The sequence below is a fragment of the Corvus moneduloides genome, chromosome 10 (genome assembly GCF_009650955.1).
Source record: "Corvus moneduloides isolate bCorMon1 chromosome 10, bCorMon1.pri, whole genome shotgun sequence".
Classification (NCBI taxonomy): domain Eukaryota; kingdom Metazoa; phylum Chordata; class Aves; order Passeriformes; family Corvidae; genus Corvus; species Corvus moneduloides.
The window spans coordinates 22,058,014-22,074,265 of record NC_045485.1 but is presented as its reverse complement, the minus strand read 5'-3'; the positions used below and the strand labels follow the sequence as shown (position 1 = coordinate 22,074,265).

Genomic DNA, 16,252 nt, shown 5'->3' with positions numbered 1-16,252 from the left:
TCAAGGGCCATTCTGTGATCTGAGTTTTCTTCCTCTGTTTTATATAAATATTCTGTAACGGTAAAGATTATTTATTAGGTCTTTATTCACTGTTTTCCAGGGACTGGTTAGAAAGATGAGAGAGTTTCTTTTTCAGGTAAAATGGCAGCTTCAGGAACATGCCAGCTAATTATAAAATACTTCAGTAGGTTCATCAAAATGACCTGGGATTTCCAAAGACTCAAAGAATTTGTCAGACTTGGCATTTCCCCCAAGCCTGAGGGTAGGTTGCTCAGACCCAAACACATTCATCTTTAATTAATGGTTTCTTTTTAAAAGAAAACAACTAACCTTACCCCACCTTTATTTGTAAAGTTATACTGTTTAATTACAGATCTTTTGAGGTTTAAATATCAAATTATTATTGTAAGTCAACTGATTACTTCTTGTTTTAGTTCCATTGAAGATTGAATGTTCTGATATGAAAAACAGTGTGAAAAAATTCACAGAAATTCCTCCTTTGAATTCTGATACTAGTAAGAAGTCTAAATACTTTTCCGGCTCGGTAAATACTATGCAAGTAAATCCAAGAGCGGAATCTAACCCTAATTGAAGTAATTGCCTAAGAAGGAAATGGAGCTTCTTGGTGGATGTTGCAGCATATATTGGTGTCTGGGGGTAGCCCCAGTGAATTCTCCCCCGAGGTAGAATGTGCCTTTTAATGTTGATGGGTCTTTTCTATGAGCTCTGTACTACAGTGTGATGTCTTTTCAGCTTCCCTTGGATCCTCAGCACTGTGGTTCACTGGTGTCTCTCCCTCAGGGCCAGGCTGTCGTGTTTAATGAACTGTCAGTGCTCCAATCCTGACTGATTAGAGTGACCTAAGCGGAAAAATTCGTTGTACCTTTGCATCAAGAGGTGGCAAGAGAGAAAAGAGCAATATTTTCTCTGTATAACCATTAAATATCTCAGCTTTTCTGAGTTTGAGAGGATAGGGAGACTTTAATATGTAATATCATTAATCTTTCCATAATGCTTATTCTGTTGAGTATGCTGAATTGACTGTCCAAGTTTGACAAGTTCCTCAAGGAACTATTTCCTCAACACATCATGGTTGATTTTCTACAGGTGTTTCAACTCCTAAATTCAATTTCTTTATTTCATTGTCCCTGGTTCTCCCTAAATTCTGTCTAAGGACTGGCTGCTGCCTAGCATATATTCGTTGTCACTTAGAAGACGTAATTCCAAAGAAAATTTGGGCTAAACAGATTATGGTTTGAGGCTTCTCTAGTAGCATTTCCTCATCCTCATCTCACAATCTCCATAGTCAAGTCTGACTCATTTTGAAGGTCATGCAATGCAAAATTTAAGGATAGTGGTATATTAATGCATCTCAGTGTCCTGATATCGTGATCATTAATGTTGAAAAGGTGTATAAATGAAATGGAGATAGATGAGGAAAAGTAGAAAAAAAAATGTATTGTCACAATAATGGAAGAAAAATAATAATGAACGTCAAGGAGAATGACTGTTCAGTGCTGAAGCAGATTATATGCATTATTTTAATGAAGAGTGCTTAACAGTACATATGGTTTCCCTTGAATAATAATTGTGTGCTGATGAAGTATGATTAGAGACTTTTTTTTGGAGTTCAATTAAATCAAATCCATTTCTGTAAAAGGAGAGTGATTAAAAAGATGATATCAAGGTCTAAAACTGAAGATTGTGGTTGAAGCTTCCTATTGCAGATTTCTTTATTATTGCACTCCTCTGATGACTATTATCTAGTTTTTAACAATGCCACAAGTTTCACACTAAGTCCTGTAGATTCAGCAGGAGAAGTGGCTTTACAGTTCAAATAGAAACTTGGGAAGTATTTGGATGTCCTTGAATGTGTGATCCGGGGATTGTTTCCAACCTGGGAAGACTCTTGGTTCATGCATGTACCTTGAAGCACGTGAGGAGATATTTTGATTAATTAAGGCTGTAAGGCAACATAGTGTTTTCTGGGCTGATCTGTTTCTGTAGAGTGCTTGTGAACCTGGGTGATTAAATGCAGACTTGCACTGCTGCTTTTTTTTATCTGTAAGTCATTACTGTCTGCCTTGGAAGGCTCCGAGACCAGCAGGGCCCAGCCAACTGTCTGGCAACTGTTAACAAAATTATCAATTATCTTGTTGAGTCCCATCATCTTGTGCTTTGATTATCCTGTGAGCAAGGAGGGCTGGTTGTGCTAACATCCTGATTGGCGCCCTAAACACACACAAAAGGCAGGGAAGGAGAATGATATTCATTAACTGGGAGCAAACACAGGGAAGGCCATCGGTAGCGTGGAAGATCGTGGTGTCCTGGCTCTTAATCCTGGCTTGTGTTTTCGTAACACTCCTCAGGAATCTGCACTGATGCCTCTTGTCTGTTATTCTGAGAGGACTTTTACTTTCTTTACTTCAAAATTCCACTTATAACAAGAAAAAAATACATTTTTTTTCCCGCATAAGTGTGTGCACTAATAGCTAGCTGCATGTTTTACCCTGCAATGTCCGTATTACACACGCAAATAAGAAAAGCAAGCTAGGTAGTTTTGGTTTAAGGTAGTTAACATCTGTCCAAGATTCAGTTTCTGTACACAATCACTGTCATTAGAGATCTTTCACTCTGATCTATGGAGATAAATTTTGCTTCATATTTCATTATATATTTCTCTTTGTACCAGAACAATAGCTAAATCTGATTCCTCGGGGCTGTCTGTAGCCATCTCCAGGCAGCTAACACTGCTTTTATAAAAAGGACCCAGCACTTCTTCCCTCTCTGTTCCATACCTAAAGAGGGTCAGAGAAGGAAAGAAAGAATCTAAAAGTCATTTCCTGTGAAATGGTGGTATCTGGGCTTATGGGAATGCTATGTGCAAATCATTCTGCTTTAAAAGCAGACTTTTCAGTATCTGTCACCCTTAAGTCCACAGCTAGTAACCAGAGCAACCTGATGTTAAAGTTGGAGCTAAAAAAGAATTAACACTAGAGCAAATCCTTAAAATTCTCTATAAGAAATCCAGCATGAGGGTTTGTAAAGGTGTAAAGATTTGTGTTGTCGTGGTGCGGCCTCCTCACCCAGAGGTCAAGAAGTGCAGAAGACCATTCTGTTACATCCTTTTTCATGCTCATAACCACACACTCTGGGGAAAAGTCTGACTAACTCTTTTTTTTTTTTTTTACAAAGGTTTTGATCTAGTGGCCCTTCTAGGAGTTAATTCAACACTATCTTTGCACATAGATACCACTAGAATTTGACATACACTAATATGAAATACATGATTAGAAAATCATCTCAAGATTATTGCTGCTTACAGTTATGTGCTCCACAGGTGACTTCATGGCTTACTGTGTTAGCAGTGACCCTGGGTGTTCTGTGCAGACAGTGGCTCTGCCTCAGTTCCAGATTGAGCACAGGTTCATGTACACAGTGCCAAGCCTAACTCAATAAAGCCATTATATTGGAAGTGAGTTAATCATCCCTCTTCTCTGCCCCTGCGGTAACAAGAGCATGGGAACTGCCAAAAATGGGCCGTGCTCTGTGTGAGGAGCAGCATGATGTGGATAGAAGGTAAGAGTGGAAAGAAACTCTGGATAATATCAGGGAGTTATAACCCAGGGCTTGGGGAAGCATTGCTCACTATAAATTAATGCAATTTAAAATACTTTTTTAATAGAATCATATAAAATCCTGAGTTGGAAGGGACTTAGAAGGATCATCGAAGCCCAGCTCCTGGCCCTGCACAGGACAACCCCATAAATCACACCATGATATTAGAGAATTCACGTAAATGCATTTAGATACACAAAAAATATATATATCCCCATATACTTATACATATAATCTGAAAGGTAGTAATTTCTATGTGTACACAAAAAGCAAAGCAGAGATAAGTAGGAGTTTCTTTTTTGTGCAAGAAACTGAAAACAGTGGGATGAATGATCACTGCCAGCTGTGAATGAAATCCATCCAAAAAATACTTTCACTGCTCTAAGTGCTGTATATTACTAAATTGGCCAACAAATTAGTTTTTAAGCAAATTAATCACTTAAGAGGATACTTTTGACCTTAATTTTTCAGTGCCTCAGAACCTCATCATGAGTCATGTAGAAAGCGTAGTGTGTGATCATGGAAATTGAGATCTGTATTCCAGAGTGAGCCCAAGCCACCATAATTCTGGATTACCTTAATATGTAATTTTGGGGATGCCTAGTGCTGTGTGCCACACTAATACAAACAGTTGAGTGCTGCTTGCTGTGCACAGGATACCTGAAAAGAAGGAAAATCCATATTTTATTCGTGATCGCTTTTATTTCCTAATCAGTATTTTCTGTGCTAAACGTAAATAAAACAATACTAAATTATAGGAGGGAGGGGGAGTGTTGAAATAAAGTATTTAATATTTGCAAAACCTCACATTTTCCTTGGTCAGAAATAGGTATTTCTTATAAATTACTGTGCTCTGATTCACCTGCTGTAGCACAGACTTGCCATACTCCTTTCTCAGAGAGCCCTCTACTGTCCTAAAATACAGCATGTTCCATTGAGTGTCTAATACCCCAAAATATCATTTGATCTGTGATGTGAGTACACACCCTGGTGCCAAGGTAGATTTCAGTAAGGAAAGAAAAAACCAAACAAAAAACAAACACATATGGTACTACTGAATATTTAAGAAATTTGAATTGTTGAAGTTTGACAGCTTTAATGCAAAATGAACATGTTTATGGCCAGATTTCTATTTCTTTGCCTAATCATGGAAATGTGGTTTTCAGAAAGATAGATGCTCAAAGAACTGGTTGTTCTCTCATGCTTCTGCCTCTGATTTTTCTTGTGTGAATCAATTAACTTTTTTGGAGGGTGATGAATATAAAAAAACCTGCTGTGTAGACTGATTGTACAGGAAATTTTTCCACAGTAAATTGAGATCCCACTATTAAAAATGCTCATTAATTTATCATGAGTCTCACGACTGCTGCCATTCATCTGGTAACACTAGGTGCTGAAATTTTTATTGCCAGGGAATCACAGATTTCATTTAAATAGACTCAATTTCTCATGTTTAATTAAAACAGTCCGATAACAGTAAGGAAGTTGGGTGGATAGGGGGAACCAGAAGAAAGCATATTCATGAAATTTGTCTGTATTGATAAAAACATTTCTTTAATTTTGGAGGGTGGAGAAGGTGGGGAAGGCCGATTATGTTAACACTTGAGATTGCTAATATTGTGCTTCTGAGAGGAGACCTTAATGTATGCACGTATTCATTCCTTATTTACATGGGTGTGGAGGCTGAAGCTGTTGTTTATAATTGGTTTAATGTCAGAAGATCTCAGCAGGTCACTCTGCTCATCAGTATGTGTGGGAAGAGAGACTCTTGATGCAAAAGATGAACACCTGAGATTAGACAGTGCAACAGCCAGTCACGAAGGTTGAACCTTTCCACTCACCTTTACAAGGAAAAAGAGGAAAAAAAGTGTTGTTTTCAACACACTGTTATTGATCCCCCTAAACAGCACAGAATCTTGCCATGCTCTTTCCTCATCTGTGAACCCCAGGGTAATGTGTGAAGGGAGAGGTGCCGGGTGTGAGGGCAAATGTGACTTGAAAACAGCAGTGCTGATATCAAAGGAAGTTGAGGCTCAGAGCTGCTCACTCCCTAGGATTGTTTGGGTCTGTAGTAGGCAGTCTTAGGGGCAGAGGGATGTTGAGTCTGTAACTGGGAATTTACACAGGTCTGCTGCACTACCATATTGCATTGCCACTTCTCTCACATGGTTTGTCATGGTTTTGGCAGATTACCTGCCATGAGTGTGCTAATTTCCTCTGGAAGTGCACAGGTGTCAATAAAGTGTTGTTAACGTGCATACAATAAAAATTTTTAAAGTATTTTGTAGAGGTATAGGGCTTGAAATGCAAAGAAGTTGCTGCTGCACAACTCAGGTTTCAAGTAGCTGAGCCTAATTCTTTCCAGCAGGTAAAATTGGAGTATGGCACTGCTGAAGACAGTGTTCACAGAAGGATAAACATGGCAGTTTACCTGATTTTTAAAGTTCTGTTGTTTGTAACTAGGCATATGAAGAGATCTGAGATGTCTGTTTAGATTTTAACACTCCTAATGTAACTGAAAGTGTCCTAAAGGCTCAGCACTTCCACCCACTAAGGTTTGCATAGTGCAGGCTGGGTACAGCGCAGTTTCAAATTCACTAAACAAAAAACACCCAAGAAGCCCAAGACTGGCGTGTAAACTTCTGTGTTAAACTGCATTCTGTGTTAAACTGCCTGCACACTGCATGCTGATGTTTATTTTAGCAGATTGATCTCTCTCACGCATGATATTTTCGTATGTTCACTAAATACTTTCTCATTTTATTCATCTTGCAAGTTTCTGCTGCTATGACAGAATGGAGGGTGGGTTGCTGTGCCTGCCTTGTCAGTGAAACCAGACAGCACTTCAGGCGTGTCCCTGCAAGGCAGGCTCAGTAACAGCATGCCCCCAAAGCAAAATGGAATCTGTCTGAAGAGAGACTGTGTGGAGCCTTGCACATTTATCTCTAAGCCTGGGCTTAAAGTATTCATATTTAAAAAAAAAAAAATTGTATGCCAGTAGACCTGCTCTGTGTTGCTAGTAGGCAGCTGGGATTTTTGGGAAGCAAGTTGTCTTGAAAACTGAGTTTAACTCCCTGAGAAAACAGCTGTGACATACAAAAAAAAACCCCAGCCGAACCTTTGATGAGTCCCCCTGAACTCCACTTCCTTTCATTTCCTTTTTTGCATTGTAAAACAGATAAAAAGATAAAATATATTTATAATTTATGTAGAGGAACATATTGTGTGTGTTTAATCCAGGGGTTTTTTTGTCACGGTCCTTTAGGAAGTGTTCTGGATCCTCCTGATGCTCCTGAAAACTGGCTTTTATAGTCAAATTAGGCTTGTAAGTTGAGTAGAATTGCAAGAATACATAGTTCCTGAACGAATAGTTTGTAAAACTTCAGAAGAGAGAAGATCCTACAGCTTCATTTGGAAGTGTCACATGATACTGAATCATCATTAACACCAGCTTTTCTGAAAGTTTGTGGGTTTTTTTATCTTTTGGGATCTGCACAATGTCAGAGAGGTAAAGGCAGGGACAGCAGTTACTTCCTTCCTACAAAGATGTTTATGCTTTAAGGTAAAAAACCTTGAAAGAATGTTACTTTGATATAAACCTGTTGTAAATATTCAGATTTGTTTTGCAATATATATAGAATCACAGACTGGTTTGAGTTGGAAGGGGCCTTAAAGCTCGTATTTGAGCTTTGCCATGGGCAGGGACACCTTCCACTATCCCAGGTTGCTCCCAGCCCCATCCAACCCAGCCTTGGACACTTCCAGGGATGGGGCAGCCACAGCTTCTCTGGGCAGCCTGTGCCAGGGCCTCACCACCCTCCTAGAGGAGAAATACAGTATAACTCTACAATTACTGTTAAGTTTTATATTAATACTGATTTTTAAAGTAATTGGAAGTTCAGCAAATACATTTTCACTTACTGAAGAGTACCTTTCCCACAGCCAAGTGCATTGGAAGTGTTATTCATTATTTTTTCTTTCTGAAATAAAAAAATCATTATGGAATGAATTAGCATTCAAACTCTAAGATCTTTTCTTAGACTTGCTAATTGTGTAAATGTTACATCAATTATTGTGTGTATTGTATGTGTATTGTGTATAAATGCTGTTTGAGAAGTTGTCATTAGTGTTTTAACCACTTCATTATGGGAATAGAATCAATCATGCTACTTTAGCTTTTCACTTCATGAGGAAATTGTTGTCTTTACTCTTTGCTAAATTATTCTTTCATTTAATAATTCAGTAGTCAGTCTGATCCATTTTTCACCTGGGAAAAGGGGGTAGAAGCTTGTCGTTATTTTCCATGTATATTCAGCGTTGCACTCAGGGGAATGGTATATCCAAAAATAAGACTATAAATAAGAAATCAGTAGCCTTTTCTGTCTTGCTGCTTTATGTGGGTTTGATATATGCTTCTGCAGCATTATTACTTACTCTGTTCAAATCAATGCTCTGAGGTTTCCTTTACATGATTGATTTCTTCCAGATTAGCCCACGAAGTACGTGATTTGATAAACACCACTGCTACCTGTTTGCTAGCACACAGATGTCTGCAGTGTTAGACAGAGACTCCATAAAATTTCCAAAAGCGCTTCAGTCAGTCGTAAGATTTGGATGGTATCACTTTATTTAAATAGGAAAAACAAAACAGATTTGGTCTTCTATAGTTGAAAGCAAACTAAAATTGCTTGGAAGAAACAGAAATAAGGCAAGAACTTACAAAAATGAAGCCATATTCTGCAGGAGATAATGATAAAAAGGAAAGATGCTTACGAGGGTATTGTCCTCTTTAAATGCCACATTTCTGCTTCAGAAAAGAAGCATTTTTTCCTTACTTTTTTGTTCTTAAACATTGTGATAACGTAAAGTATCAGCACTAATGTATAACTGTTGCTGTCCCTTCCTAATATACCTATGAATGTATATTTGTATTGCCATTTAGTGAAAGTTCTTGCAGAAATGGGGTGTTAAGGAAGAATTTAAGTGTTTTGTGTGATATATTGCTATCCTGGGGTTCAGTGGGTTTGGGGTCCATGTAGAATACCTGCTTTTTATTAGGATGTTGTTCCATTGCCACAGTTGCTTATCTGGAGCAACTCACAGGGTGCTCATGTTCTGGGCAGTATATATTGAAAGAGTGCCATGCAGGACATGGAAGGATTTTGTGTGGCATTTGAACATTTAGAACCAGATTTTTTACAGTTGCTTATGGCTGGATTATATGGACCTGGTTTGGGTGCAGTCTTGTACAAGTTTTAGTTTGCCCTAACAGTTTTTGTGTTTCTATAATACCTCTCTGGTATCTCTAACACCAATGTTTTTAATGCTTTCCAGACACTTTTTGTGTATAATCACTGATGGAAAATGTAATGGTTTTTGAGCACTTATGGCCTGAAGAATTGGGAAGTTTGGGAAAATTTCTTCATGAAAAGTTACTGTGTAATACTTTAACACAGATGTCCAGACACAGTATTTTTCATCTCTAAGTTCTCTCTTAGTTCTTTGTTGTTCCTGATACTGGCCTGAAATAACATTATTCCTCACTATATTTTCTCTCTGTATATATGGTAGGGTTTTTTTTTTCTTCATGCCTTCTGTGATATTGTTTCCTCTAGAGGTAAATCTCAATAGCTTCAGAGCACATCTGTGCTCAGATGTGGGCTGCAGTCTGATATACAGCATATTCCCTCAGTCTCTGTACCCAAACCACTCTGTGGCCAGGTCATTTCTTCAGTGCTTTCTGAGAAATGTCGTGAGGTTCTATTAATCTTTCTCCAGGAAACTTGTATTTCTGATATTACCCTGCCTTCATCCACTTTCCTGGGAGATGGTTTTCCTTTTCACTTGCTGTACTGTTGTTTTTAATATTACTAAGGCTTGTTGCCTTTTCCCGCCGCTTTCTATTGGAAAATTAAAATGCTACTTTTGGCACAGAAACGATCATATTGCTTTTGAAGGGCAGATATTGTTCTTGCTCCCCCAACACCTTGGGAAGAATTGTACAATACGATTCTATTCAGCCCACATTTTTATCAACACGGTCACCATCACCTGCAGCCATCATTCCATTTTAGAGCACAGCCTTACAGGTATTTTTTCCCTTTTTGCAATATCAAGATACGAAGAAGATGAATGAAAGTTTCTTGCATGTTTTTGTCAGTGTGTTTTTATAGCTCCTATGAACAGTGATGGACTTGGCAGCCTGGAGACTGAAATCCTCTGTTTAATCACAGCTAGGTATAGTTCAGCAGAAAGATGTATTTCTATACACAGCCCCTGTAGCATGTCTAAGCCTCGAGCTGGAGAACTGACCTTCTGTAAGCAGAAAAAAGCTCTCAGGCCACTCAGCCCCTGCCTTATCTGTGAACTGTTCAAAAAGAAGCATTCACACCATTGAGTTTTTGTGACAGGTGCTGATGTCTAGTCTGGAGTTGACTGAGAGTTCTCTTTGGGGAATTTCTTTCCCTGAGTTGCTGAGAGAAAGCAGTGTTCTGTCCAGTCTGGAAGTTGTACATCTGCGTGCATCAAGTTGTCACATAACGCTTCAAAAGGCAGTGGGTTTTCAGGCCAGCTTGCATTTAGCCCTAGGCTTGATCTTCTGATCATTAATGTCTGTGATTCTTTATTTTAGTTGTGAAAACTCTCAAAATCCAGTAGCTAAGACCAGAGAACTAAGTTAAACTCTAAACTTCATTCCCATGTTTTGAGTATTGAGATATTTTATTTGAAAACAAAGCAAAAAAGTCCATCAGAGACTCCCTGCAGCATCCTAGGTCCCGAGGAGACACACTGCACAGAATTCTTGGGTGTGGTCATAAATTGTATTCTCTGAATATTTTGTGATGTTGTATAGAAAGGCAATGGCCCTGTCCTATTCCTTTCCATAAATATGTGCTTATGGGGTTTGAAACACATTTCCCTGAAAATCCAATATAGTGAAAACATGTGCTATTCCAAAGGAAGTGCTGGCTATTAAATCTGCTGGAAATAATTTGACTGGGTTTTGGGTCTTTTTGTATTTTTCAGCTAACAGGACAAGTGACTTTGCAAATTGCCACTGATCCAGTTTTGCCGTTTAATGCCCTCGACATCGCGTTAGAAGTTCAGAACAATCTGAAAGGTAATTTTCTTTAGAGGAATATCATTCTCCATTTATACAGGGGGGGGAAAAAATCTACCTACTAATCCCTGATACATATTTTCAATACTGGAATAATAGCCAGTGATTTTACTAGTTAAATAGGGTCATTATATAATGCTGAATAAAATGCAGGTTTTGTTGCTAAATAAAGCCGTGAAGTCTTATATTTCTTCTGATGTTACTTTGTCAGTTAATCAATACAGATTACCTGTAGTGTCCTAAGACCTTTGAAAATTATTTGTTTATAGGTTTATGAAACTCTCAAGTTGATCTGTTAAGTAGAGAAGTTCTATAAAATCACACCCGAACTTCACATATCCTTGAGCAGATTGTGAGATCGTATCTCAAGTGTAAAGACTTTTTGCGATCTTGAGGTGCTTCCCCTGCATTTCATTCACTCCCTACACTATAAAGCACCATTTTTCTGTAACACATACTCATAGAAGTATGATACCTTTTCTTTAATCTTTGCCATCCATCATTGTGAAGACGTAGGAGTCAGTAGGCAAGTATTGGTCTGGAATCAGTGAGCATCTAAAAAGACAAGTAATTTTAGCTCTGTTGTGCCACATAAACATTGGTTTAGTTCAGCCTAAACACAGCAGGGGATGATCATCAAATGAAAAGTGTGGCTCAGCTGGTATTCTTTCAGCTGAACATGAGATATCTTCCATTGTTCTTCCTTTTTTCTTTATTTTGAGTAACGGGAAACGTTGATTTAAACTGACTTTTTTCCTCTAACTTCAGTTAGATCATTTATCTCCACCACTTCAGGGGAGAGAAAATTATTTCCTAGGCTGTAGGGCCAGCAGGATAAATTTTCTCGCAGCTGTTCACTTTGGAGTTTTGTTTAATGATTTTGCTCATGGCTTTCATGTCTCGTCTGTCTCTGACTTGTATAAAAGAACAGTTTATTTTCGATTTGGAAAACATTAAGACAATGGTCCTTTTTCAGTTACTTAAATGAGAAGTTGTGCTTTTTTACATGGCTCATGGGTTTATTCATTCTTCAAAAGATTTTATGTTGTCCAAACTTTCCAGTTCAAAGTTGGAATGTCTAAGTAAGCTGTTTCCTTCTCCAGCTCAATGCAAGCTGTAAATGTAGAAAAGGTGAAGGTAAGTCTGCATTGACATGTAAAATATTTGCTCTTTAGGCTTAATTTTGTGCCTCTGGGATCTGGTTCAGCCAATTTCTTGAACACAGATTTTATTGCCTGTTGGACTTTCTCACATGCTTGAAGTTAAATTTTGTGTAAATATTTGAGTCACTGTTTTGCAATCTCCTGGATACTTTTTAGTACTGTGTTTATTTATGTTTCTAAAGGATTTAACTCTGTAATGTGGTGGGTGTCTGTACTATTAACTCTGCTAAATTCCATGGGATACTACTCAGCACTTTACAGACCATTTCTTACATTCGGGATAGTCTGGATGGCCACTTATGTCATCCCCAGCATGTTCTTGTGGCTCATGGCCTGTTCCTCAGAAAGATGGGGAGGAGGCTGATAAGTGACATGTGTTCTCTCCCCTTGCACACACCAGAACTCCTGGAAATGAGCCACTGCTTTTGGGTTTATATGAAAGGATGGGTTGGGGCTGGAGAGATTTCTTTTTCTGCATCTGCTGATGCTCTGATGTCTAACAGGAAACCTTGTGGTCATAACTGATAGGAGATGCAGGTTCCAAGACTGAAATCCAGATCCCGAGGGCTAGTGAGGCTGTTGCCTGTCTATTCACAGATGTGATATTTTAGAAAAATTTATAAATAGGTAACTGCTTAGAATATTCTCATTAGCCAAACCTTGCAGTTGTGTGGTATTTTGCCTTCCATACATTTAAAATCAAGACCCATTGCAACTTGAAACAAATACATTAATATCTTTCTAGGCCTTGTATCCTATGAAAATCCAATTAGTCTTCTGAGGTAGGGTGCAGACAAGATGTCAAATCTGGTGTGTGAATGATACAAAAGGTGCTTTTAAGCACTCCTGTAGAAGTGCTTTTTATGTATACACAAGTAAAAATGTACATCATTTGTATAGAAGTATTTTGTATGTATACAAGCGTTTTTATCCAGAACATATTTGTATTTTCTGCTGAAAGCTCTTAGCACTATGCTCCTTGTAGCCTGTCTTTAGAATCTGGTGTCTGTCACAGCAAGTTTCAGGGGTTGATGATGGAGATTCTCAGGTGTCTTGTTAGGATTAAATGCATTTCTGTACCTTTGCATCTGACTATCTCAGCAATAAAAAGTTCAGCCACCCAGTTTACAAAAATAAAGTCAGCCAGGTTGATGGTGTCCCTTGCCTGGGTGCTGTTGGAGCTGATGTCATTTTATTATTGCCAGTCACTTGGACTCATGCAAACCTTTCAAAACTGGAGTCTGTGCCCCAGCCCTGAATTGTGGCTGTGCAGCACCAGGCAGGCAGGGTGAGATTCCCCACTTGTGGCTGTCAGCACGGGCTGCTGGAGCAAATTGTAGCCATCTCTGATAGGCACTGGCTGAGAGGGGGAGGCTTATGAAGACAAATTAAGGGTGGATGAGATTTTCTGGTTTTCCAGAAGTGCAAGAGCTGTTATTTAAAGCTCTTTGACTGACGCAGTGTCAGCTGTGTGTGGCTTCCTATGAGTTAGGCCCTTTCTTCTCCCCAGAATGGATGTTTTACAGATGTTACAGCAGCTGAAGTACTTGGGGTGATAGTAGTAGGCAGCACTAGCAGAAGTTTAAAATAATCTGGTTTATGATAAGTCATTTCCAGGACAGTCTGTGTGACTTTCCACAGCCCTGTCTCTACCCATACATTTCAAAACATCAGGCTAAACTCTGTCCTTAGAAAAATCCATACAGAAACATACCTCTCACATTGAATTGATAGCTGCATGCTCATTGCCTACAGCTATCTGCTGCTCTTCAGCTTGGCATCATTTTACATGCTTGACTGTATTTCCCTGATCATTTTGGGTGCTTTTCAGAGTTACTCTCTCCACCTGTCTGTAGTGTTCAGAAAGTTTCCCTCTTTACTGTTCCCACCTGTTATTCTTGACTGCAACAGAGGTGAAAAATGCAACAAATCTGTATAGATGACAGAAATATCTCCTTTGACATGAGACACTGGCATCTTGTCTTCAGAATCCATTCAAGGTTATTATATATTAGTACCTTTCTTCAGCCTTTAAAAAAACAATCATGGAAAAATGCATTTTCCATGAACAAACATTTGGTGCTGAATGGCAAGGATGAGCATCTATTCAGTATCAGTAGGCCATAAGTTTCAGCAGCTCTGTACAAAGTAATTTATAACTCCACAGAATGATAGAATAGTTTGGATTGAAAGGGACCTTTAAATGTCATCTTCTCCAACCCCCCTGCAATGAACAGAGACACCTTCAAGAGGATCAAGATGCTCAGAGCCTCATCGAACCTGGCACTAAATGTTTCCTGGATGGGGCATTCACCACCTCCCTGGGCAACCCAGTGTTCCACCATCCTCACTGTAAAAAATTTCTTCCTTACACCTTGTCTAAATCTAATCTTTTAGTTTAAAACCCTTACCCCTTGTCCTATTTTGAAAGTTTGTCCCAAATTTTCTTAAAGTTCGTGCCCTTAAAGTATTGAAAGAGCACAATAAAGTCTTCCTGGAGCCTGCTCTTCTCCACGCTCCTGTATTGACATGCAGATAGTAAAATGTCACAACATTCCTCTTTTACATAAATTCTTTGAAAAAGACTTGGAGTAATATGAGATTAGTTTATTTGGGCTATAGCAGTCATGGTAGCAAAATTGAAGCTGATGGCAACATACTCCTTGCACTAAGGATATCTGTGGATTTGTGTTTCTGCCCCTTTAGGGTGCTTCCTACAAAGCTTTCCCGTTCAGATTTTCTACTGCCAGGTCTGCTCATCCTATTTTGCAGAGCATGAAAAATTGTCCTAGTGAATACAGCAGGACACCATAGCTGATTCTGAATTTGCAAGCTAATCAAAATCTGAAGCAATTTCCCTTCTCTCTTACATGCAAACACATGTTCACATGTATGGTGAGCAAGCATCATGGTGCCTTAAAATGCTGATTTGTCTGTGCTCCCTTTCCTATAAGTACTTGTAGGCAAGTACTTTCATAACAGAGGGCACAAACACAATTTAAAAATGCTAACTCTCTAGCTGTGCTTTTCATAAGGGCAATCAGTTACGCAGGGAAGGCTATTGTATTCAATGTCTGTAAAAATAAATACCTATTTGGTGTAACTTGTTTCTGAATAGGATCCAGTTACATTTAGCAAGTGCAATGAAATTCAACAGTGTAATTCCCTGATCAAGAGTGCACATGCTCTTGAGTCACTTTCTTGTATTTGCAATTTTATTTTTACAGCAACTAAACAACTAGCTTAGATGATTCATCATGATTCGTACTGGAGACAAAAGGACAAAGAATACAAAATATTATAATGTGGCATTTTTTTCTCTTAAGCAAAGTAACACTTGTGCTTGATTTTCTCTGTAGAAGCATAACGAGGTGTTTAAAACATCATTAGTTAATGTGGGGTTTTATTGAAGAATCATTTGCCCTTCCATTCCCATCTTGTCAGCCTGAGAAAAGCAGAAATCAGTTTCCCTTGGTGCTGCAGTTCAGTGATGCCTGTTCTGTCCTTAGTTGGCTGAGGTAACACTGGCCGACTTGCAGGTTTTGTACTGAAGTACTGAAAAAGGGCCTGGGTGTGTGTTTTCTAACAGGTGGTTTAGAGTGTAAAACAAACACAGGGTTGGTTTAGGGGCTGTGGAGAACAAGTGAGAGCATTTACAGGATTTTTATGGTTAAAAGGATGGTATGGTTGGTTTCATTTCCAAATACAGAAAGATGGATTTTCCCTTTATCTCACCTTCCCTATTGAAAAGGCAAAGCTGACATTTTAAATTGTTTATATAAGATTCAGAATAAAAATTATAAAAGTTTTATGTTACTTGGAATACAAAGTGCTTTGCTGAAACCAAAGGATTCTTTCTAACAGGGTGAATTTAAACATTTCCGTATGGACACAAGTCCCAGGGTAAGGTATGCACAGTGCCTGCATTATCCCAATATTGCCATTACATGGGAATGGAAAGTTCTTCAGCTGCACAGGATGTTTGCCGGAGATTTGAAAAGTAACGATAATGATATTTTACAAAATATCCCAAATGTACCATGCTTGGAGAATATTTTTCTGAGGCATCAAACTAACTTGATCAGAATTTAAATTATTCCAATTATTCTAATCTCAACTCATGGGTTTTAACTTTTTAGTTCTTCTCCCCACTCCATCAGGGAAGCCAGAGGGTGTGAGTGAGCAGTTGTGTGGTACTTACTTGCCAGCTGAGGTTAAACCTCAGTGTTCTCCTCAGTGTACTCCAATTACTATTTGTGATTTTTTCCATGTATATCTTAGACAAGGAAGTTTAAAATTCATTGAACTTGAGTCTTGAACCACTTTCTTGGCTTAATTAGCCCAGTCCCTA

The 16,252-nt window shown here is 38.6% G+C and overlaps 1 protein-coding gene across 8 annotated transcripts in view; it reads left to right on the top strand.

Moving 5' to 3' along the window:
* The window catches only part of NAALADL2 (N-acetylated alpha-linked acidic dipeptidase like 2), a 423,086-nt gene that overhangs the window by 383,121 nt on the left and 23,713 nt on the right, over positions 1 to 16,252 (top strand). For all 8 annotated transcript variants that reach the window (XM_032119479.1, XM_032119480.1, XM_032119477.1 and 5 more), the window contains one exon: positions 10,645 to 10,738. In XM_032119479.1, coding sequence (XP_031975370.1) covers positions 10,645 to 10,738 — 94 coding nt within the window. The remainder of the gene's footprint in view (positions 1 to 10,644; positions 10,739 to 16,252) is intronic.